This window comes from Sinocyclocheilus grahami, unplaced genomic scaffold, assembly GCF_001515645.1.
Source record: "Sinocyclocheilus grahami isolate Dianchi unplaced genomic scaffold, SAMN03320097.WGS_v1.1 scaffold53.1, whole genome shotgun sequence".
Classification (NCBI taxonomy): domain Eukaryota; kingdom Metazoa; phylum Chordata; class Actinopteri; order Cypriniformes; family Cyprinidae; genus Sinocyclocheilus; species Sinocyclocheilus grahami.
The window spans coordinates 2,012,884-2,038,458 of record NW_015505232.1 but is presented as its reverse complement, the minus strand read 5'-3'; the positions used below and the strand labels follow the sequence as shown (position 1 = coordinate 2,038,458).

At 34.7% G+C, this 25,575-nt stretch overlaps 1 protein-coding gene across 1 annotated transcript in view; it reads left to right on the top strand.

The window, feature by feature from the left end:
- The window catches only part of LOC107583398 (bone morphogenetic protein 1-like), a 45,537-nt gene that overhangs the window by 438 nt on the left and 19,524 nt on the right, over positions 1 to 25,575 (top strand). Inside the window, exons 2-13 of the mRNA XM_016269597.1 lie at positions 3,791 to 3,901; positions 5,992 to 6,141; positions 6,458 to 6,575; positions 10,099 to 10,277; positions 10,460 to 10,565; positions 14,837 to 14,961; positions 15,372 to 15,487; positions 15,908 to 16,010; positions 16,931 to 17,047; positions 17,127 to 17,272; positions 18,861 to 19,056; positions 19,134 to 19,259. Of these exons, the coding sequence (XP_016125083.1) occupies positions 3,791 to 3,901; positions 5,992 to 6,141; positions 6,458 to 6,575; positions 10,099 to 10,277; positions 10,460 to 10,565; positions 14,837 to 14,961; positions 15,372 to 15,487; positions 15,908 to 16,010; positions 16,931 to 17,047; positions 17,127 to 17,272; positions 18,861 to 19,056; positions 19,134 to 19,259 (1,593 nt within the window). The remainder of the gene's footprint in view (positions 1 to 3,790; positions 3,902 to 5,991; positions 6,142 to 6,457; positions 6,576 to 10,098; positions 10,278 to 10,459; positions 10,566 to 14,836; positions 14,962 to 15,371; positions 15,488 to 15,907; positions 16,011 to 16,930; positions 17,048 to 17,126; positions 17,273 to 18,860; positions 19,057 to 19,133; positions 19,260 to 25,575) is intronic.

The following is a 25,575-nucleotide window of genomic DNA, read 5'->3' as shown; positions in this document are numbered from 1 at the left end:
TATAAATCAAGAGTTTGTTTAGTTTTTTTGCTGATGTTATTTTGTTTTGTTTAATGTTGTATTTGGTTAGCTTTGTTTTGGATACAATTTGTGATGTTTTGCTTAATGTTTTGTTTTTATTAAAGTTGTTTTGTTTTGGTCAAAGTCTGTGATGTTTTGATTTACGTTTTGTTTTGGTTAAAGTTGTTTTGTTTTGGTTAAAGCGGTGTACTTTTTTTATTTTTGGTTAACACTTTTTGTTTTGTTTAATTCTACGTTGCTTTGTGTTATTTTGTTGTGTTGTTGTGCTGTGTTGTTTGTGTTACTTTGTTTTGTTTAGCTGTGTACTGCATGACAGCATGAGATCTGGGACAAGTGAATGGGATCCTGGTGGGACCTCCCCCTATCCCAACTCAGAAATAAGCATCCTCGGGCAGAGCGCATAGAACCAACATGTTACCTAATTTACAGCACAAAATGTGCTTTACAAACACTTGAGTTTCCCAACCAAAATGTAACGGTCTGTAGAAGTTTTAACTAGCCTGTCTCACAAAAAGGACCTATTCAGAGGGCAAATCATTGTTACAGCAATGGACAGCTGGCAACTGACTAGACAGCCGATTAAATGTTGTCTGGGCTATAATAACTGAATTTAATAGCCTTTGTATTGTTTACATGTCACCATGGTCAAACAGCTCTCTGCAAATTAAAAAGTTTGAATGCTTTCACAAAAAAAGAATCATAATTACTAATTTATATTTTCTTTATTTCTTAAGTGCAAATCCGTGATTACTACTTTACTTTATCACATTGTCCACTTGTTTAGAGGCAACGTCACTGAGCCGGTGGCAAGCATATGTGATTTCCACCTGCTAACATTAACTCATTAACCTATAATATTAAATTGATTTTGAGTGCTCACCAAGAAATATGTATAAAGCTCAGAATGTAATCAGTCAAATCACAGAAGCACACAAAAATTTTTTTGAATTTACAATTAAATAAGTCATGAATGAATCCGTATGTTTCTGACAGGGCTGCCCAGCGCTTCAGATGATTGTTCATTACTGTCACAGCATGAAGTGGACTTCAGGCTACTGAAACCTGTCAGGATTTTGGTTTTGCCCAACCACTATTAAATTGAGACGGTTAAATTGTTGCTAACAAAGAGAAGTGTTGAATTGGGAAATTGGAAGAGGAACGACTACTGTGTTGTTGCTGCCATTGAAGTTGATTTGGCAGTAATGACTAGATGGCACAAAAACAGCAGATTTTTAATCTGAAGCCCCTTTGCAGTAGCTTTCAGAAATTAAATTGTTTGGATTGTGAATAAGGTAAGGGTAAAAGGTTACAGTGTGGCCTTAATAGAAGTGAACCCTGCCTAGAACTGCAAAAAAGTGAAACTGCCTGCAATTATAATGTAAATAGCATAGTAAACCCGCTGTTGAAAATAAAAGCTTATTTAAGCTTTGCTGTTTATTTAAATATTTGATTTCTGATTGATTGTTTTCTTGTTAGTCATATTAACCTTCTATTATATGGCTGTGAGGAGCAGATTGTGGGGAAGCTCTACCTGAGATCTTCTGTCAATGTATTGACTGTCATGTCAATTTGGCTGAAGTTTTGATTTCTTTATATAGTGGATATATAAAGTGGACATATACTTTGAGTTTTGAGCAGAACAGCAGAGAAGATGCTAATAGTGACACATGGCCATTTATCTGTCAAGCAGTTTAGACTGTAGGTTTAAATTTAACCTTTAATTGGGAACTGCATCACCTCAAAATTGGTTGGCTGTGACTTGTTTCCTTATTCGTGAGCATATTTCTTTATATGCATGTTCATAGATTTGACAGCTTTGGATGAAAACCTCAAGGGAGGCAAAACATGCTCACATTGCGGGTTTGTTTAGCAAATGTTTCAGGCTTAATAAGATGTTCTGCCAGGCTAAAGTGTTCCCTGCTGCCACAGAGTACAATGAATTCTGCTGCTAGGTCACAAATGTGTAGAAATGAAAGACCCCATGATATCAAAACAAAGATTTATTACTTTTTAGTGCTTATTAGCTCTCTGAATCTATCATTAAAAAAGTAGAAAATAATACATTTCATGGGAAAACAACAACGTTGCAGATGACTCATCGCTATGTTTTGTAAAATGTTCTGTACTTTTAAAATTTATTATTATTTATTCAATTTATTAGCCCGTCACAATACCCAGTTTTCTCTTCCTGTGAATAAGAGGTACATTAAAACAGAAAAGAAAATGTCCCTGCTAACATGGTTTTTGTGTTTCACTTATACATATGGCCTTTTACATTTGCATTGCGCTTATTATAAATAAATTGTATGAGAAAGCTTTAAGCTTTCACTGAGAGATATCTTATTATTTAGATTTCTGTTTTATGCTTTAATGTTGTCACTTTTACATCCATCTTTAAAGACTTTCATGTTTGCAAGAATGGTTTGTTCACCTAATCATCAGTTATTTTTAGTTGTGAAAGTCTTTACTTCTCCTTTCACTCATGGAAAATGTTTTAATATACAGACAGATACTTTGGTTCGAAGATGGCCATGACTTAAAGATTAAAGTTTGAGCGAATATAAGGATTGAAGACCAAATAAACAAGACAGTTAACACAGAAGTTGCAGGTTTTATCACAAAGCGGGATTTTCAAGACATGGTAGAAATTGCTTGAACAAATTTGCTCTATTAAGGTGCCCTTGAGAAAATGTCACTTTTGGTCAGTGCAAAGTGACCATCCGTGCAATTACTGCTCTGTAAGTTCCTGGAAAATGGAAATTATTTGCTGAAAGACAATAGTTAATAGGTTCTTAGGAATCTCTAATACGTTATTAGAAAAAGTAGCACATAGAATAGTCCTTGTGCATTTAGAATTGTAAAGCGCCGGGAAAAAATAAGGTGGACAGAGGAAAGTCACTTTTTCTGGATAATGTTGCTGGTCTGTGGTTTCTTTTCACCATCTCCCTGAATCCTGACCAGCCTATATGGGAGTGAGCCGATTAAAAGGTTCACCTAATCATCAGTTATTTTTAGTTGTGAAAGTCTTTACTTCTCCTTTCACTCATGGAAAATGTTTTAATATACAGACAGATACTTTGGTTCGAAGATGGCCATGACTTAAAGATTAAAGTTTGAGCGAATATAAGGATTGAAGACCAAATAAACAAGACAGTTAACACAGAGTTGCTGGTTTTATCACAAAGCGGGATTTTCAAGACATGGTAGAAATTGCTTGAACAAATTTGCTCTATTAAGGTGCCCTTGAGAAAATGTCACTTTTGGTCAGTGCTCTGTAAGTTTCTGTAAATTACTGCTCTGTAAGTTCCTGGAAAATGGAAATTGTTTGCTGAAAGACAATAGTTAATAGGTTCTTAGGAATCTCTAATAAGTTATTAGAAAAAGTAGCACATAGAATAGTCCTTGTGCATTTAGAGTTGTAAAGCGCCGGGAAAAAATAAGGTGGACAGAGGAAAGTCACTTTATCTGGATAATGTTGCTGGTCTGTGGTTTCTTTTCACCATCTCCCTGAATCCTGACCAGCCTATATGGGAGTGAGCCGATTAAAAATTCAGAGTTGAGACTGGCATACAAGTTGCTGCTGTGACTTCAGAGAGCTACTGTGACTTTAACCTTACAACCCCAGATTTATTTTCTGGGGACCTGTGCACAGCTACATTAAGCTGGGTGGAATGCTTCTCATTATGGTAAGGTTTCCCTCGTCAGTTGCAGAGGATTGCATGGTGTTTAAGAAGTTCACCTGGTGATGTGTTCTCACTCTCTGTTTTAGCTGCTTTTCTGGGCGACATAGCCTTAGATGAGGAGGACCTGCACTTGCTTAAAGCCAGCTATATGGACGTTAAGAAGAATGACTCTTCTAACTCCTCTATACCTGATTCAGGTGAGAATGGTTGCAAAACACACACTGCTGCTACCATGCAATCATATTCAGTGCTACGTGGTAACTGATTACATGTAATCTGTATTGCGTAATTATATAATTTTAAATTCATATTTAATAGCATATTAGCATGTTCACGCTTTTAACATGCTACACTTCATGTTATTTAAAACAAAGAATGGAATAGATTTTCTTTCTCTTTTCATTTTTTGATCAATATGGTACAAAATAATCCTGTTCTATGTTATGAGTTACTTCAAAAGACAGTACCGGCGAGTCTCAGAAACTAAATAATTTTGTCTAAGACGTATAGGGTTAGATCTCTGCCACAATTCTGTGTGAAAGATCATATTTTGAGCGCACAAAAATGAGTTCTATGGAGAAATTGTTCGTTTCGCAAAGAAAAAAATATTATTATGTAGTTATTAAGATTGATGTCCTTTCGAATTGGTAAAATGTGCTTGGAAAATAATATGACCAGAATATCAACTTGCATAATAATTATGCATGCACTGTATTTTTCCTCTTCTGCTGTCGAGGTAATGCAAGGAATGTTGTGATTGGTTGTCAAGGCAGCCAATCAGAATTTAGCAGCCTCATGTTTGATTGACTGGAATTATGGCATATTGTAACACTGGGTTGTGTTGAGCAAGTGAGCCGTTGGCATTTATAGAGAGCACTGAGGGCGGGCATCAAGGGAGCAGGCTAGTGAAACTGCACGCGCTAAAGGTCTGCACACATCCAAAAACTTATTTTAAATGCAAAATTGATTTTCGTAATTTCTAAATACTTTCTTCTTTGTGAGACAAACATTTTCTCCAAAAAACTCAGTTCGCGCGCGTGCAAAAGGCTCAAAATATAATCTTTCGCGTGCAGAATTGCAAGTAGATATAACTGCAGACCGGAGATCTCCAAAATGGGGCGTGAACTCCAAAAGTGGGCAGAACTTCCAAAATGGGGCGGGATCTCTTCGCACAAAGACTTTCACCACTGGCTCTGGCTCCAGCCAATTGTTACTGACTTTCATTTCAAAATAAAACTTTATAAATTAAACATTGCTTCTAGTTCATCTAAAATAAAATATGCTATATAAATAAATATTCTCCGTGAGAGCAGAGCCCAAAGCTCGTGGCCAGTGGTGTTCGGACTGGAGTTTGAACCTCTGCTTAATGATATAAACGCGAATCACCCACAAGCTCTCCCACGAGGCGTCCCAGCGCAGCGCAGGGGAAAGTTTTCACTCTATCGCTTTTTTCTAAGCAACTAGGGCGTCCCGGGGCTCGAAATTCGCAGGGTAGGAGGGGGTAGTGATGCTGGGTGTAACTAAAAAGGTGCCATTGTCCGGTGAGGTCCGGTTGGGGAGTTACGGAACAATCTCATATCATATAATCTTATTAACTGTTTATCTCCTGAACTGTAACTTTCTTTACCACGCTATTCACCGCCAATCCCGCTATGCAGTCAATTTCACTGGTTAAGGTTAGGGTCAGGTGTGGGGTAGGTTTAGGGGTTAGCATTTTTTGTAGCATAGTGTAGGAAATCAACACTTATTGACACAACCAATAAAATCTTTAGAATCAGCTGTGGGGCGGAGTTTGCACTGAAGTGGATTGGGGGGAAAAAATTGCGCATGCGTGTCATGTGCCTGTCTGTCAATGGGAGGAAGCCACGCCCTATTTTGGAGCTCCCACCCTGTTTTGGAGTTCCCGCCCCCATTTGGAGATCTCCGGGCGGCAGTTATACCCTTCTCCAGAATTGTGGCAGAGATGTAATCCTATAAAGAAGCCGCTAGATTTGTCGCTAGGCGCTTTTTGGGAAATAAGTAGCTAAAGGGGTCTGATAAGTCGCTAAGTTGGAAACACTGTGCATCTCCATTTCTCCAACTACGTGCTAGCCCATGGGTCAAACAGAAAATGTACGCTGCATTAATCACGCATTAATAAAATAAGTGCCGTTAAAATGAATTTGCGTTATTGCATTATTAACGCTTTAATATTGACAGCCCTAATTATAGTAGAATACATTACGTAATTTACATAATGTAATTTGTAGACGAGTATATTTTGTCTGAAGTATTGTCTTTGCCCTAGCAAACAGATCCTCAGGTAATGGCAATGCAAAGGACGACTCAGTATTGGCTGGTCGAAGCCTCCTACGCAGACGGAGAGCAGCCACAGCCAGGCCTGAGAGAGTTTGGCCGGATGGCATAATACCATATGTTATTAGTAGCAACTTCAGTGGTAAGTCTGCATATAACATTTTATTTTATTTAATTTATTGTTTTTAAATTAATAAAAAAAAATGTATTTAATTTTGTTTTGTTTTGTTTTGTTCTGTTTTAGTAGTTTTTTGTTTTTGCATGCTCTCCTAATATTCCAGTGTAGTGTCATTTTTCCAACTGCACACAAAACCTTAATTTTGTCTGAAACTTGTCTAAAATTGTTTTCTTAAAATATTAATATCCTTTGTAATTTTTCAATAGACAGCTGGTGCTCCTACTCAAAGTGTTATCTAGATGGCCTTAGTTTTTTACTGATATAAACTAAACCCCTGTAGGTAGCCAGCGAGCCATTTTTAAGCAGGCCATGCGTCACTGGGAGAAACACACTTGTGTGACATTCATTGAAAGAAGCACAGAAGAGAGCTACATCGTCTTTACTATCCGGCCATGTGGGTAAGTTCACATCCTGCCTGTCTCTGGGGAGAGACAACTGTTGCTCACCAATAATGTCCCTCCACACATATTGATTATTCCAGTTTCACTAATGCATCCAGAACTATGTGAATTTGTGAAATCAGTGTTTAGGGTTTAGGCCATTGGTTAACATTATTCAGTTGCTTGCACAGTAATATTGTGAAACATTATTGCAATTTAAAAAAAAAAAATTCTATTTGAATTCATTTTAAAGGGGTGGTTGATTACGATTTCACTTTTTTAACATTAGTGTGTAATGTTCCTGTTTGAGCATAAACAATATCTGCAAAGTTATGAAGCTGAAAGTTCAATGCAAACGGAGATATCGTCTTTACAAATTCTGTCAGTTTAATGCCTACAAAAACGTCTGGTAGGGACTACAACAAGTTACTTCCCGGATTCGTGACATCACAAACCCTGATAAACCCCGCCCTCGGGAAAAGGCAGCAAAGGGGGCGAGGCCATGCTGCGCTGCTTTAGAGAAGAGGAAGAGAAAAATAGAGGTGCAAGTAAAAATCTATTCATTTATGAATCGCGATTCTGTCTTCTAACGATTCCAATGGATTCACAAGTTTCAAAATCAATGTTCTAAATCAGCGGTTCTCAATACTGTTCCTCGCGTCCCCCTGCTCTGCATACGCTCTGCATCTCTCTCTCTCTCTCTCTCTCTCTCTCTCTCTCATTCAGCTCAGCTCCAACAATGAACTGTTCCAATTATACACTTATTTTCACATAGCTATGAGAAGCGTTAAACATGGACGCGTGCAGTTGCCGTATATTAAAAGCTAACATAAGTAACACAAATAACTTAGCATATCTAAAAGTATGAGACAACAACAAACAAAAAACATAGTCCTACCATTAAAAGCCATGCTTGCACAGATTCTGCACGATTCTCTTCAATAATATCATCTGCTTCTTAATCAGGCTCAAACTGATAAGCGATATTAACGACGCCGTTGTTTACAATATAACCAGAGCACATGCTGTTGAGGTAAGGGGAGTGACGTTCAGACGCGCACTAGAGGCGGTTTAGCCAATAACAACACACTGGGCTAGCTAACCAATCAGAGCCCATCGCCTATTTCTGAGGGCGGGGCTTCATAAAAGCAGGAAATGATCAGCGTATTTCTCAGAGAAGGGACAGAGCGGTGTGGAATAAAGGTAAATTATGTGAAAAATAATGCGTTTTTTAAAAACTAAGCATTAACACATGTTAGACTGCACACCATGAACACAATCAAGCCTAGAAGAAAAACAGTCAACCACCCCCTGGGATTAAAGCAGAATTTTCAGCACCATTACTCCAGTCTTCAGTGTCACATGATACTTTTAATATGCTCATTTGCTGCTCATGAATCATTTTTAATATTATCAATGTGGAAAACAGTTGTGCTGCTTACCGTGATTCATTTTTTCAGGATTCTTAGATGGAAAAAAGGCTTAAAAACAGCATTTATTAGAAATAGAAATCTTCTGTATCTTTGTCAGTCTTTTAATGTCTTTCCTGTTAATCTTGACCAATTGAATGAACAACCACTCAGAACATAGCTACAACCTGGCAAACATCCACAGCTCATTTTGCATGTAAGCACCATTCCAACTTGGCTTTCTTGTAGTTTTCTAGTATAATATTTAATGGAATTTGTTTTTGTCAACCAGTTTACCACCTAGTTTGAATGATTGACTGTGAGTGTATGTGTGGCTGTTAATAAAAAGATGGGCCTTGCTGAAGCCACGTCACTACACCACAGTTCCCAAAACAGTAGTCCATGTGCTGTCTGTGACAAAAACATCCTTGCTTGGATTCAGTTATCACAAAGCCTTATTTTCTCAGCAGAGGCAGATCCTGACCTCAAGGTCTGAAAGACTATAGAGTTTGCTGCATTCAGCTCATGGTGTGTCTCCTTTGAATTGAGCAAAACTTTGCTGAACTTTGATAAATCAAAAGGCTGAATGATGAAGGATGAACTTAACGGTTGTCATGCTTCTCTAGACATATAGAATGTTTTCTACACAGTGTATTTTCTACATTTCTACATGACATGCAATTTCTAATTGTCTTATGCCCACCAAGGATGTGTTTATTTATGGAAGCCCATTTCCGCCACGTAAGAAAAAAAAAGTCATACTTGAGTCATAATTACGAGATAAAAAAATCTAAATTATGGCTTGCTAAGTTGAATTATGACTTTAAAGGCCGAAAATATGACTTCCTAAATCGAAATTATGACTTTATAAGTCAAAATTGACAATGATATTTCATCTTTAAATGCACATTGGTCACAGGATAGTGGTCTAATGATAAACGGGACATTCTAAAACGAATTAACTTTGCTTAAAACAGTTTGGAAGACCAATTTCAGTTCACACATTATTAATAAAGCATATTCCATTTACAGACAAGCAGAATATACCCCCAGAATATGAACACAACAATTTGAGTTGCATGTTAAGCGTTTTCTTGGTGTAGAACATAATATATATATATTAATAAACTGTATACCAGATTTGGTCTTCTTCCATTAAACCATGTTCTACCCCAAGAAAACGCTTAACTTGCAACCCAACGCGATGCGTTCATATTCTGGGGTATGGTCTGCTTGTCTGTAAATGGTATATGCTTTTATTATTAAAGTCATTAAGTCAATTTCGACTTGTAAAGTCATGATTTTGACTTTTTATCTCATAAATGGCTTAAGTCATAATTTAGACTTTTTACCTCATAATTATGACTTTTAAAGTCATAATTTCAATTTAGGATGTCATCATTTCGACTTTTTATCTTGTAATTATGACTTACGTATGTCATGATTTCGGGTGTTTAACCTAAAAATGTGTGGAAATGTGCTTCCATATTTATTTGCTAAAAAATTCAGTAAAAATAATACTGTGAAAATATTATTACAATTTCAAATACACGTTTTCCATTGAAATATATTTTGAAAAATATTTTATTCCTGTCAGAGCAAAGCTGAATTTTCAGCAGTCAGTACTCCAGTCTTCAGTGTCACATGATCCTTCAGAAATCATTCTAATATGCTGATTTGCTCAAGAAACATACTATCATCAATGTTGAAAACAGTTGTGCTGCTAAATATTTGTGTGGAAACTGTGATGAATGTTTCAGGATTGTTTAAAGAACAGAAAGTTCAAAAGAACAGCATTCATTTGAAATAGAAATATTTTGTAACAGTAAATGTCTTTACTGTTGTTGTTTTTTATCAGTTTAATGTGTTTTTGCTCAATAAAATGATCAATAAAAAAAAAAATGAAAAGGACAATCTTACTGACCTCAAACCACTCAGATGATATTTAACTAACCTCTGGCTAAAATTCTTCCGTACGAAAACTTGTTTAATGTTGTTTCTGCAACAGTGAAGAAAGTAACTATACAAATATAAACTAAACATTAATTTCACCATTTGTTTACAAAATGTGTCTACAAAATAAGTACAAAAGTGTTTTCTAACTCCTGGTTGGCTTCTTTAAAAAAAAAAAGGTGCTGCTCATTTGTCGGGCGGAGAGGTGGAGGTCCACAGGCTATATCTATCGGGAAGAACTGTGACAAGTTTGGCATCGTGGTGCATGAACTCGGGCATGTCATTGGATTCTGGCACGAGCACACACGACCCGACCGGGACGAGCATGTTGATATATTTCGAGAAAACATCCAGCCAGGTACAGTAACTATCAAAACCTCTACTACATACAACTGTAGAATGACTTCTAATTCTCCTGTATATGCCCATAGTTGCCAGAATCATAACTTTTATGCATTGTATTATATCTCAAACCCAGGATAATTCATAATTGCGTGAGATTCTGTAGAAGTGTGATGAAGCCTATGTTGCACTTTACAGGTCAGGAGTATAATTTCATAAAGATGGAGCCAGATGATGTGGATTCGCTTGGAGAGGTTTACGACTTTGACAGTATCATGCATTATGCCAGAAACACCTTTTCCAGGTTTGGATTCATAGGACTTTAATGTAACCTGTACACAAGTAGATACTGTTATTTTAGAGATAATTGGATCATATATAACAGGGGTGGCGAACTCCGGTCCTGGAGAGCCGCAGCCCTGCAGAGTTCAGCTCCAACCCTAATTAAAACTCACCTGCCTGTAGCTTTCTAGTAACCCTTCAGACCTTGATTAGCTTGTTCAGGTGTTTGATTAGGGTTGAAGCAAAACTCTGCAGGGCTGCGGCTCTCCAGGACCGACGTTCGCCACCCCTGATATATAACATATACTGAAAATATTTAGTGTAGAAACAATTTTCACTCAGAAATTGCTAGCATGTATCTCAAATAATTATAAAGAAATGACAGCACTATATAAATTCAATTTTTTTTACATTGTATAAATGAATACAATTTCTGCTAAATACCACTTCAATCTGATTACGCAGCCTCCCATTGACACTTTAATTATTCTCTGTATGTTGACTGAAAAATCAACCATTATTTATTCTCCGATGTATTAAAGGGGCCATATGATGTGGCTAAAAAGAACATTATTTGGTGGAATAAAATGTTTATGCGGTGTAAGGTTAAAAAAACACATTATTTTCCACATACTGTACATTATTGTTTCTCCTCTATGCCCCGCCTTTCTGAAACGCGTCGATTTTTACAACGCTCATCGGTCTGAAAAGTGAGATGTGCTCTGATTGGCCAGCTATCTAGTGCGTTGTGATTGGCCAAATACCTCAAGCGTGTGACGGAAATGTTACGCCCCTTACCATACTGTGATGGCGTGTCCTGGCCGGAGCAACGAGACAAAAACATTAAAACTCATTACAAACGAGGCATTTGTTGCATCCAGTGGGGACATAATTACGGATTATAATGACTTATACTATCTTTTTTTCGCATTGCGTTGCATCGCGCAGCGTAAACATAAAACCATGTCTGCATTTGTGATCGGAGAAATGACAAACAACAAGCGCTACTCTACACCGCTCAAAACTCACGTTTGAATCATCAGTGACAAATCCTTAAAATGAAAATGTACTTACAGTCTGTGAGTCAGAACAGCCGGCATTGTAGTCTACTCTACCAGGATCAAGAAACAGTCCTCCATAAAATGCACTGCACACATCTGAATATTTGGGTTGAAGTGTTCTGGAACAGTGTTGTAAATACAACTTAACCACTGATTTCTAGTCGTGCCCTCTTTTGGAAGGCCAAACAAAGTAGTTTCGCTTTCACAGTGAAACACACGGCGAGCTAGAGTGAGCGGAGGCCGGCGGGCTTGAGAACGGCACGACCGGCGGATTCGACGAAGGAGCAGTTGGTGGGCTTGCAGCAACCACATGTGACGACCCCGGGCTGGACTCCACTTTGTCCACGGTGAAAGCTGATCCGGCGATCCACAGCGCGAAGTTGATGTATTTCCTCAGCGACCAGCACGGATCAGCTCCAGGCATGACGAAGCAGATATTGTCCTCTTTTGGAAGGGCAAACAAAGTAGTTTCGCGTTCACAACGAAACACACAAAACACAAACACACACGCATCTTCACGACATGGCGGCAGCAACAATACTACAGCAAGAATAAAAGTTACACCTTCTTTCTTTGCGTGAACATTTGGGCGGCGTTATGCAAATCTTCCCACATCGTGATGTAGACATGTGGGGGCGTGTTAGAACGAGCCATTTTAGGAGGGCGTGGTTGACTCTTAACTTTTATAAAGAATATCTCTTTGGATTTGAGACTTTAGTCTTTGCAACTTTACGGATCTTCTTTATGCACCAAGAGCTTGTAACACTTCAAAGAGAAAGGACAAATTGAAATCGCATCATATGACCCCTTTAAACAAAAATAAAAATGCAAATATTAATTTCTACACTAATTATAAAAGACAGGCACATTATTGCATTTCTTACTGTCTTGTTTTTAAGACAAGGGTTGAGCTGATGGGACAGAGCAGGATTTGAGGACTTGGCGCTGTCACAGACTGCTGCCTAACCTGTTGTTAGTGGCTTGAGAATGGAGATCCAGCCAGCTGCTTTGAGGGGGCCCGTTGTTTAGGACAAGCAGGAAGGAATTCAGACAAGGAGCCAAGGCTGAAATGCAGATAGACTTTTAGGTAGAGTGTCCTTTGATCAGTTGTTTTGGGTCTCACAAAGCTGCTCTGAGTTGACCAAACTCGCAAACAGTTTGGAAACAGTGAGGGTAATGCTGATGTAGTCAAATCCAAATGCACTTTAGACTAAGAAAGCTCTAGTAATTTTATTAACAACTCAAACGTATTCAGAAAATATTTTTGCAAAACCAGTTTGATTTAAAATTATTAAAAAAATTCCTTGATGTCATGCACAGTCAGAAAAAAAGGTACAAAATTGATGTGGTACCCTTTCAAAAGGATACGTTTGAAGTACTAATATGAACCTTTGAGGTACCATATAACTTAAGGTACAAATATGTACCTTTTCACTTTTGTACCTTAGGGTAGCGCAACAGTGACAGCTTTGTACCCTTTTTTCTGAGTGTGTGGAAATTGTTTTGATCAAAATGCTTGTGGTTAATGTCTTCTATATTTTCTAACAGCCGTAGTCAGAGTCTGAGAAAAACTTCACATCAATTAGTAGCGCAATGCTTTGTGGGAAGCTGGCTTGGTTTCTCTGTGATTGTTATTTTTAGTGTTTTGCAAAGTGGCCCCTCTCCTTCTGGCCTCTAAACCAGGAATAATCACATTGTGCGGTTTTACCTCCAGAATTTTGCAGTTGGGGGATCCTGGAATTAGGCCAAAACAAATAAAGCTCTTCCAGGCTTTTTGTCCTGGACAATTGCAGGGGCTGGAGTGCCGTTGTTCTCTGGCATGCAGGGTGGGCTCCAGGGAGTCGCAGTCCAGCGAGGCAATGCTTTAAACTCCGCTCTGACTGATCTGCGTCCACATGCTGGCCATTCAGGGTGCTGTCGTCATGGGAACTGGACGAGAGAAAAGAGCAATCATTCTGTGCTCAGAACAGCAGAGAGAAAGACTATATGTAGTGAATAAGTGCCAATCAAATGTGATTCATATTTGAGTGGTGCAAGCTGGATCTCTGATGTCATTATCATGTACAGTGGCCCCAAAATGTATTTGGACACACATCATGTTAACTAAAACTAAAACCATAAATCATTTTTGAAACTTGAATCAAAATAAACGTTTACTAATAAAATAAAATATTAGAAAATAATATTTTATTTCAGCTAGTTGTCAAAGCAACATTTTCAAGTTTAACTAAAACTACGGTAGTTTAACTACATAGTTTAAAAACTGCACAAAGAACGATAACTATAAAGATATAGCTATCTTTAACTATACTTTAACTACAGCTAACTATAAGAAAATATTAGCATCCACACCAGCAGACGATATTGTCTGTTTATTCTAAGCGTACGCTCGTCTGCCGCTTTAAATTCTCGAGATCTTTATAGCAGGATGGATTCTGATTGGGTGTCAATGTTTGTATCAGCTGGAAAAAAATAGTTCTGAAAGTGATTCCAACGATATTGTTTCTCTGTGCCTTTATCGTTATAGCTGTGGTGTGGACTCTGCTATTCTTTAATATTGAGAATGATTTTTAGAACTATATCTTTATAGTTATCTTTATAGTTATCGTTCTTGGTGTCTAGTGGGGCTTAACTGTAAAAACGAATAAAAATGACTAACTTTATTATTAAAACTAACTAAAATTAAAATGAAAACAGAAAATGTAAACTATCTAATTCAAATTATAAACAAAAAACTAATAGCATGTCAATTTTACAAAAATAAGACTATACCAAAGTCCCTTTTAAGGCAATGTCATTCGGCGGCCTTCTTTAAAATACCTCTCGGACATGCAAGTGCAGATCCTATCTCTCTGAATGGGGAAACATCAAATTCTCCAAAACTGTGCACCAAGGGCATGTCTCCGAATGCTGACTGTTTCTATAGCAACCGGGACTTCTAACAGCAGCTGCAGTGACGTGCTGACTTTACCGATTAGGGATTGGCTCTTTTGCTCAGAAGGCGGGGCTTCATTCGATAGAGCAGCCATATTGGCCTTGACTATACTCAAGACATCACAAGAATAAATGACTTTTTAAAATATTAAAATAGAAAACATTTTTATTGCAATAATATTTCACAATAATACTGCATAGTATTACTATTCTTTAATGTGTTTTATCTTACTATTCTTTATTGTTTCACTCACAAATAATTGGGGTGCTGTTGCTTTTGTGCTTTTGTGAAAAATAGGGGCATCTATCTTGATACCATGCTGCCAAAGTTTGAAGTTGATGGAATCCGACCTCCCATCGGGCAGCGGACGAGACTGAGCAAAGGGGACATCGCTCAAACTAGAAAATTATATAAGTGTCCAAGTAAGTGGCCCTTACGTCGGGCATCTTTGTACTGTAGCAGCCAATCTAGCATCACTGAACGACCGTTTGAAGAAGCAGCCAGCTTTTTAGATTTCCTTCGGCTCTTGCTTACAAAGTTTGCAGTGTTTTCGACATATGCATTTGTGACTGTGACATCAGTTTAATTGTAAAGTGGGAGAATGAAACAGCTGTATTATTATCCCCTGTCATAGAACGTTTGTTTTTCCAGTCATCTCCTTTGATCTCAGCTGGAATGATGGTGATTTCCCACTTCAAAATAAAAGCGTGATCCCTAAAACTGACCTTAGCATCTGGAAAACTCCTACTGTTTTCCAATAAGAGGATCTGGTTTCCAGGTCAAGCATCTGTGAGTTTGTCTCGATGTGGTTTCGACTCTGGTTTGTGCACAGGATGTGGCGAGAGCCTTCAGGACAGCACTGGAAACTTCTCCTCTCCTGGGTTCCCTAATGGGTATGCTGCATATCTTCACTGTATATGGAGGATATCGGTCACGCCTGGGGAGAAGGTAGAAGAACTTGACACAGAATCATATACATGAGCTGATATGCAGAAACACATATATGAGCTGGATGTTACATTACACCAGTCAGTAAAATTGTATTGTTTTATTTTCTCTTTAACACAATTGAATTGTAATAAAATAAACAATAAATGAAAAAACATACCTTTTAGAATGATTTCTAAAGGGTCGTGAGATACTGAAGACTGGAGTAATTATGCTGAAAATTCAGCTTAAAATATTTGAAAATGGAATACTTTAAATAATATTTCACTGTATTTCTGTTTTTACTGTTTTTTTTATCAAATAAATGCAGCCTTGGTGAGCGTGAGAGACTTCATTAAAAATTAAGAACGGTAGTGTAGGTAACCTTTTTTGACTTCCAACTTCTCGTTGCTTTTGTCTGTGTTTCGTTCTCTTTGTTAGATCATTCTTAATTTTACTTCAATGGATCTGTACAGAAGTCACTTGTGCTGGTACGACCATGTGGAGATTCGTGATGGATACTGGAGAAATGCACCTTTGAAAGGTTCTCGTATTTATTATTAAGATCATTTCTGCATTTCTTTGTCTTAAATGCCTTTTAATAATTTTTTTGTTTTTGTTTTGATAAATAAAAAATTCTCTTGGTTTTTTAAAAAAAAGAATATGCAAATGTGTCACAACCAGTGTTGGGGGTGTAATGCGAGTTACGTAATCAGATTACTTTTTTCAAGTAACTAGTAAAGTAACGCATTACTTTTTAATTTACAAGAGAATATCTGAGTTACTTTTTCAAATAAGTAACGCAAGTTACTTACTGCATTAATTCATCTCACTCACACAAAAAACCCCCCACAGATTCAGTATTCCTCAAAATGAATAAAAATAATGCAGCTCAGAATATGACTAAAATCTGCAATAATTAAATGTTAAACAACACAAATATCCTTTATGTATTTAATCCCATTCTTTACTTCTGACCTTCGATGATCCAGTTCAACCGTACTAATAAGCAAAAATTACTCTAGACAAACATTTGTGTGTCTTTTTTTATTGCTGAAGTGTGTTGAAATGTCTTCTTCAAGACTGTACGGTCTTAATTCTGCTGTACGGACTTAAATTTACTTTCCCTTCAGCCTGAGGCTTATTCATTTCACTTTTGGTGTGAAAAGGCTTTTATACAGTATTTTCCAAAAATATAACTTTTTTTTTTTTAAACAAACAAGCAAGCTCTGTCCAGATTTAAAAAGTAATGCAAAAGTAACGCAACGCATTACTTTCCATAAAAAGTAACTAAGTAATGTAATTAGTTACTTTTTTATGGAGTAACGCAATATTGTAATGCATTACTTTTAAAAGTAACTTTCCCCAACACTGGTCACAACAGAATATTCCATCAACCCTGTCCATGACAATCTGAAAGAAAGTGGAGCCCCATCTTTGATCAGTTTGTTGCATTTGCTTCAGGCCGTTTTTGTGGAGACCAGCTACCCGAGGCCATCGTGTCCACTGACAGTCGACTGTGGATTGAATTCAGCAGCAGCAGTAATTGGGTGGGGAAAGGCTTCTCTGCTGTCTATGAAGGTATAAATCCACTCATCACCAGCTGAGAGGCTCATCTGTTCCCCTGTAATAATAAGTGATGTCCTGTCCATGGATTCAGCTATTTGCGGAGGTGACGTAAGACGAGACAGTGGACAGATCGAGTCACCCAATTACCCTGATGATTATCGGCCTAATAAAGTGTGCACATGGAAGATCATCGTACCCCAGGGGTTTCATGTGGGCCTCGTCTTCCAGTCGTTTGAGGTAGGGTGCGTTATTGTCATGTGATGTTCTGTAACTAGCCTCAGACAGCAGTGTGTGAGAGCACAAAAATATACATTACAATGCTGTCATTTGTACAACATGTCTGTCCCCATGACTACGGTTGATATAATTGACAGAATGCTGAACTTTTTAATTAATAAAGCAAAATAAATGGAAACAATAAAATATCAGCCAATTTGCATGTCCCTGTTTACCACCACTTCACATAAATGGGTTATGTTATGTTATGTTATGTTATGTTATGTTATGTTATGTTATGTTATGTTATGTTATGTTATGTTATGTTATGTTATGTTATGTTATGTTATGTTATGTTATGTTATGTTATGTTATGTTATGTTATGTTATGTTATGTTATGTTATGTTATGTTATGTTATGTTATGTTATGTTATGTTATGTTATGTTATGTTATGCCAGTCAAAAGTTTTTGGACGGCAAAATTTTAATGTTTAAAAGAAGAAAAATTATTCTCTTCTGCATACCAAGCCTGCTTTTATTTGATCCAAAATACAGCAAAAGCAGTAATATTGTGAAATATTTTTACTATTTAAAATAACTGCTTACTATTTGAGTATATTTAAGAATGTAATTTATTCCTGTTAAAACTAGTACTTGGAAATGATATATACTTAAGTGCAAACAATGTAGTTTCTGGATAACTAATTGCATGTTAATTGCAGTTAATCAAAATGTATTATAATTTAGCTTGATATTAAATGAAATGAGCTCAAACTTCGAGTGCTTTTTAAGTAGGACGTTTTTTAGTTGGAATTATTAACAGCAATTGAGGTAGAAAGTACACTTTCTAACTATATTTCAAAAACAATAGAATTATGAAATTAAATATAAAGATGTATTTATATTTAATTTCATAATTCTATTGTTTTTGAAATATGGTTAAAGTGTACTTCCTACCTCAATTTCTGTTGTTTTTTTTAAATATTTAAATGACAAATTTGTAATAACGAAGTCGCAATTTAATGTATATGATATTTTAACTTTAAATTTAATATCAAATATCACAGTAGTTAGACTTATAATCAAGTACTTTACATGTACTTTAGCATGTTAGTCAAAATAAGTGTGCTTTATTTACGCATGGCTAAATGATTATGAAAACAATGGTTTAAAATGTACACAAAAAATGTGAGTTATGAAATAAAGCAATCAAAGTGTACTCCCTTTAAGTACACTTTCATTTCATTAATATTATCTGCAAGTACATTTAAAAAAATATATACTTTTAAGGTTTAAAGCACACTGCAAACACTTTTGAGCGTTATTGAATGAAGTGTTATTGTAGAGGAATGTGTAGAGAGAGCATTTAATGATGGGAAGAGAAAGGGAGAAGTGAATTCGGAAATGTCATGAAATGTTAGTCATTGCAGAGCAGAACACACAAATCGATGAAATGCCTGTGATTTATTGTGGCTTCAGCTTCTTGTCATGGCATCACAAGTGCTGATTAGCAGTACTGACAGTGAAGCATTCTTATTGAATTTTCGGGCAGAGAGGTGCCACAAGTAACATTTCTATCATGACCCTTTTCTCTGCTTTCACACTCAGATCGAGAAACATGACAACTGTGCGTATGACTACCTGGAACTGCGAGATGGCGATTCCGAGAACAGCCCTCTACTGGGTCACTTCTGTGGCTACGCAAAGCCAGACGATATCAAGAGCAGCTCCAACCAGCTGTGGATGAAGTTTGTATCTGACGGTTCGGTGAACAAAGCTGGGTTTGCAGCTAATTTCTTCAAAGGTGACACTCCTGAATTATATATTGACTGCTTTGCCTCCTTTGTGACCTTCTGATCTTGAGTTTTGCTTGTAATGCAGAGATTGACGAATGCTCCAAACCTGATAACGGTCACTGTGAGCAGCGCTGTGTCAACACCCTGGGCAGCTACCACTGCGGCTGCGACCCTGGATACGAGCTGACCCCGGACCGGCGCAGCTGCGCAGGTGATACCAAAACCTGTTCAAGTAAACGAATGCGCTAAAAAACCACACAGAATACCCTAGTTATATCTACCTCACATTTAAGCAGTAATCTAAAGCTATTATTCTTGGACACTACCAGTCAAAAGTTTGGATGCATTAAAGCTTTTTAAAAATAATTTTAAGTCTCTTATGCTCACCCAGGCTGCATTTATTTAATCAAAAATACAATGTTTGTTTATTTTCTTCTTAACGCCATTCCAGCATCTATGGCTATATTCATGGCGAGAACCAGTTAATCCATACACAAGTCTGTTATACACACAATTCAGAAATATTATTGCAATTTAAAAGAACTGTTTATTTTTGTATATATTTTAAAATGTAATTTATTTGTGTTGTGATGGCAAAGCTGCATTTTTAGCAGCATAACCGCAGTCTTCAGTGTTACACAATCCTTCAGAAATCATTCTAATAGGCTGATTATGATAACATATTGCTGCAGGAAGGGTAAACTGTGGTATCCAGTTGTATTTATTAATCATAATGGCTGAAGCAGAATGTGAGATCATGTTCTACCTGTTATTCTCAGGCCTTCCCATATGCAAATGTGTACTATATGTACATATTACAGAGATATTTATGCATACATTAACACATGCATATTTTAAATTTAAGAACATGTACTCAAAAAGCAATTTCATTCATTAACATATATAGCCCATAAAAATATGTATCATGCTAAAAACTGTCAGTGCATGTTGATATCGTATAAGTAAATCAAAGATACAAAAGATAGGCATGTATTTAAAAAAAAAAAGACATATATACAAACAATTCCGTATGTTTATAGAAGTTGGTTTAATACAGTTGCATATATTAATGCTTATCTAAACTTTGTTATTGAATAAAAAATATTAATATGAATTATTATATTGATCATTAAAGTTTGTTCATAGTTTATTAATTAATGTTAACTTTAAAATTTAAAAAATGTATTCGCAATAGTAAATGTTGAAATGAACACACTCCAACGAGGAACAATACTTGTATAGCCATATACGTATATTACCATTTCATTTCAACAGCCATGTTTAAAGATGGCCATCTTTAAATATCTAAACACAGGCCATAACATTGAAATGACATACAGTACATATGGATATTGTATGTATACTCTCACACTTTATTTGCTTTTATTTTAGAACACCTGATGTTTATCTAATCAAAATAACTAAATATGGCAGTCACACACTGGGCAAAAGCGCAGCACTGCATCTAGGTCAACTTGCAGGTATCGCACACACACCGGACGCGTCGTGTTCAATTCAAGCAGTGGTCTAAAACGGTTTATTTAATCACCAAATTGACAAAAATTTACTTCAAGAATGAACAAATTAGCAAAAACGGAAAAAAGAAAGTGCAATCTATATTATAGCTCTCTAAATGAAGCATATTTTATTAGAGCCACAGAAAGACAAACAATTCATTGCACAATTTTACAGCCTAGGGTGAAGTCATTATGTACATTAACAATGATTTGGGACAAATATAATGCAAATGAATGGAAAACTATGCAAATGGGGCTCTGTGGCGTGGCAGGATTTTCTGTCAGTTGCATTAAAATCCGTGTCTGAAGTTTCCCACACTTTGCAGCAGGCAGCCTCACGTGTCAAAACAAACAACACAACGTGTCAATGATTTCCGCATCTAGAGGCCGCTCTCACACTGTGTAATAACAGCAGACCTTCCCAGCCGCTCCAGCATTGGACGCAACCTGAGAAAAACTATTGGCATGGATTTCAGCCGACCTCTACATATTATATTGACATGGATTTTATGTTGCAAAGTTATCTTCATCCATTCAGATAATGAAAATGACATCTCACCTTATAGGTAATATATGACAATATGACTCTTGATATAGGGCAATATATGTCATATATTGAATTTCCTTATGTGTTTCTAAATTATAAAGGAACAAACTGTGGAATCAGACCTGAAGTTGCCTTTTAATAACCATAAACAATCAGGAAAACCAGAGTGTGAAAGCTTAGTTATGTTCCAGTTAAGCAGAGTTGCTGCTATTTCATTCACTGTTCTCCAATCAGCCTTTGAGAGTTTTATGATTGGCAATGCAATTCTCATTATATGAGTTTGTTAGAATTTGATTGTAGATTGTTTTTTAATTGTTCTGGAAATTTGAGCATGTGTGACTGGAGTGAGTTCACCTCAGTTTGTGTTACGGACACAAATGGTAGAAATTATGCGGCTTATGAGAAATGAGGGATTTAGGCATATTTATTTACTTCATATTTATAAAGAATTCCAGAAGGGCTCTCTTGACTTGAGCAAGTAATCAAGCACCCAGAACACCCCAGCAACTGCTAAAAACACAACTAAAAACAGTATAGGGCTGTTCTCGGAATCACCATCTCGCAGTTCCAGGTAGTCATACGCACAGTTGTCATGTTTCTCAATCCGAGTGTGAAAGCAGAGAAAAGGGTCATAATGGAAATGTTACTTGTGGCACCTCTCTATCTGAACAATCAATAAGAAACAACATAAGACTATGGGAAAAAAAAGAACGCACGAGAGAGCTTGGCAAAAAAGGCCTGGACGTCCACGGAGGACAACAGTGGTGGATGATCGGAGGATCCTCTCCATGGTAAAGAAAAACCCTTTCACAACATCCAGCCAAGAGAAAAACACTCTCCAGGAGGTAGGCATGTCACTGTCAAAGTCTACAATCAAGAGAAGACTTCACGAGAGCAAACACAGAAGGTTCACCACAAGGTGCAAACAAGGCCAGATTAGACTTTGCCAAAAAACACAGATCACTTCTGGAAAAGCACTCTTTGGACGGCTGAAATTAAGGTCAACCTGTACCAGAATGACGGGAAGAAAAAAGTATGGAGAAGGCTTGGAACAGCTCATGATCCAAAGCATACAGTCAGTGGGGACTGTCAAATTGATGTACATATGGCAGAAATGTATGGTAAAATTCAGTTAATGACGTGTTATGTTATGTTATGTTATGTTATGTTATGTTATGTTATGTTATGTTATGTTATGTTATGTTATGTTATGTTATGTTATGTTATGTTATGTTATGTTATGTTATGTTATGTTATGTTATGTTATGTTATGTTATGTTATGTTATGTTATGTTATGTTATGTTATGTTATGTTATGTTATGTTATGTTATGTTATGTTATGTTATGTTATGTTATGTTATGTTATGTTATGTTATGTTATGTTATGTTATGTTATGTTATGTTATGTTATGTTATGTTATGTTATGTTATGTTATGTTATGTTATGTTATGTTATGTTATGTTATGTTATGTTATGTTATGTTATGTTATGTTATGTTATGTTATGTTATGTTATGTTATGTTATGTTATGTTATGTTATGTTATGTTATGTTATGTTATGTTATGTTATGTTATGTTATGTTATGTTATGTTATGTTATGTTATGTTATGTTATGTTATGTTATGTTATGTTATGTTATGTTATGTTATGTTATGTTATGTTATGTTATGTTATGTTATGTTATGTTATGTTATGTTATGTTATGTTATGTTATGTTATGTTATGTTATGTTATGTTATGTTATGTTATGTTATGTTATGTTATGTTATGTTATGTTATGTTATGTTATGTTATGTTATGTTATGTTATGTTATGTTATGTTATGTTATGTTATGTTATGTTATGTTATGTTATGTTATGTTATGTTATGTTATGTTATGTTATGTTATGTTATGTTATGTTATGTTATGTTATGTTATGTTATGTTATGTTATGTTATGTTATGTTATGTTATGTTATGTTATGTTATGTTATGTTATGTTATGTTATGTTATGTTATGTTATGTTATGTTATGTTATGTTATGTTATGTTATGTTATGTTATGTTATGTTATGTTATGTTATGTTATGTTATGTTATGTTATGTTATGTTATGTTATGTTATGTTATGTTATGTTATGTTATGTTATGTTATGTTATGTTATGTTATGTTATGTTATGTTATGTTATGTTATGTTATGTTATGTTATGTTATGTTATGTTATGTTATGTTATGTTATGTTATGTTATGTTATGTTATGTTATGTTATGTTATGTTATGTTATGTTATGTTATGTTATGTTATGTTATGTTATGTTATGTTATGTTATGTTATGTTATGTTATGTTATGTTATGTTATGTTATGTTATGTTATGTTATGTTATGTTATGTTATGTTATGTTATGTTATGTTATGTTATGTTATGTTATGTTATGTTATGTTATGTTATGTTATGTTATGTTATGTTATGTTATGTTATGTTATGTTATGTTATGTTATGTTATGTTATGTTATGTTATGTTATGTTATGTTATGTTATGTTATGTTATGTTATGTTATGTTATGTTATGTTATGTTATGTTATGTTATGTTATGTTATGTTATGTTATGTTATGTTATGTTATGTTATGTTATGTTATGTTATGTTATGTTATGTTATGTTATGTTATGTTATGTTATGTTATGTTATGTTATGTTATGTTATGTTATGTTATGTTATGTTATGTTATGTTATGTTATGTTATGTTATGTTATGTTATGTTATGTTATGTTATGTTATGTTATGTTATGTTATGTTATGTTATGTTATGTTATGTTATGTTATGTTATGTTATGTTATGTTATGTTATGTTATGTTATGTTATGTTATGTTATGTTATGTTATGTTATGTTATGTTATGTTATGTTATGTTATGTTATGTTATGTTATGTTATGTTATGTTATGTTATGTTATGTTATGTTATGTTATGTTATGTTATGTTATGTTATGTTATGTTATGTTATGTTATGTTATGTTATGTTATGTTATGTTATGTTATGTTATGTTATGTTATGTTATGTTATGTTATGTTATGTTATGTTATGTTATGTTATGTTATGTTATGTTATGTTATGTTATGTTATGTTATGTTATGTTATGTTATGTTATGTTATGTTATGTTATGTTATGTTATGTTATGTTATGTTATGTTATGTTATGTTATGTTATGTTATGTTATGTTATGTTATGTTATGTTATGTTATGTTATGTTATGTTATGTTATGTTATGTTATGTTATGTTATGTTATGTTATGTTATGTTATGTTATGTTATGTTATGTTATGTTATGTTATGTTATGTTATGTTATGTTATGTTATGTTATGTTATGTTATGTTATGTTATGTTATGTTATGTTATGTTATGTTATGTTATGTTATGTTATGTTATGTTATGTTATGTTATGTTATGTTATGTTATGTTATGTTATGTTATGTTATGTTATGTTATGTTATGTTATGTTATGTTATGTTATGTTATGTTATGTTATGTTATGTTATGTTATGTTATGTTATGTTATGTTATGTTATGTTATGTTATGTTATGTTATGTTATGTTATGTTATGTTATGTTATGTTATGTTATGTTATGTTATGTTATGTTATGTTATGTTATGTTATGTTATGTTATGTTATGTTATGTTATGTTATGTTATGTTATGTTATGTTATGTTATGTTATGTTATGTTATGTTATGTTATGTTATGTTATGTTATGTTATGTTATGTTATGTTATGTTATGTTATGTTATGTTATGTTATGTTATGTTATGTTATGTTATGTTATGTTATGTTATGTTATGTTATGTTATGTTATGTTATGTTATGTTATGTTATGTTATGTTATGTTATGTTATGTTATGTTATGTTATGTTATGTTATGTTATGTTATGTTATGTTATGTTATGTTATGTTATGTTATGTTATGTTATGTTATGTTATGTTATGTTATGTTATGTTATGTTATGTTATGTTATGTTATGTTATGTTATGTTATGTTATGTTATGTTATGTTATGTTATGTTATGTTATGTTATGTTATGTTATGTTATGTTATGTTATGTTATGTTATGTTATGTTATGTTATGTTATGTTATGTTATGTTATGTTATGTTATGTTATGTTATGTTATGTTATGTTATGTTATGTTATGTTATGTTATGTTATGTTATGTTATGTTATGTTATGTTATGTTATGTTATGTTATGTTATGTTATGTTATGTTATGTTATGTTATGTTATGTTATGTTATGTTATGTTATGTTATGTTATGTTATGTTATGTTATGTTATGTTATGTTATGTTATGTTATGTTATGTTATGTTATGTTATGTTATGTTATGTTATGTTATGTTATGTTATGTTATGTTATGTTATGTTATGTTATGTTATGTTATGTTATGTTATGTTATGTTATGTTATGTTATGTTATGTTATGTTATG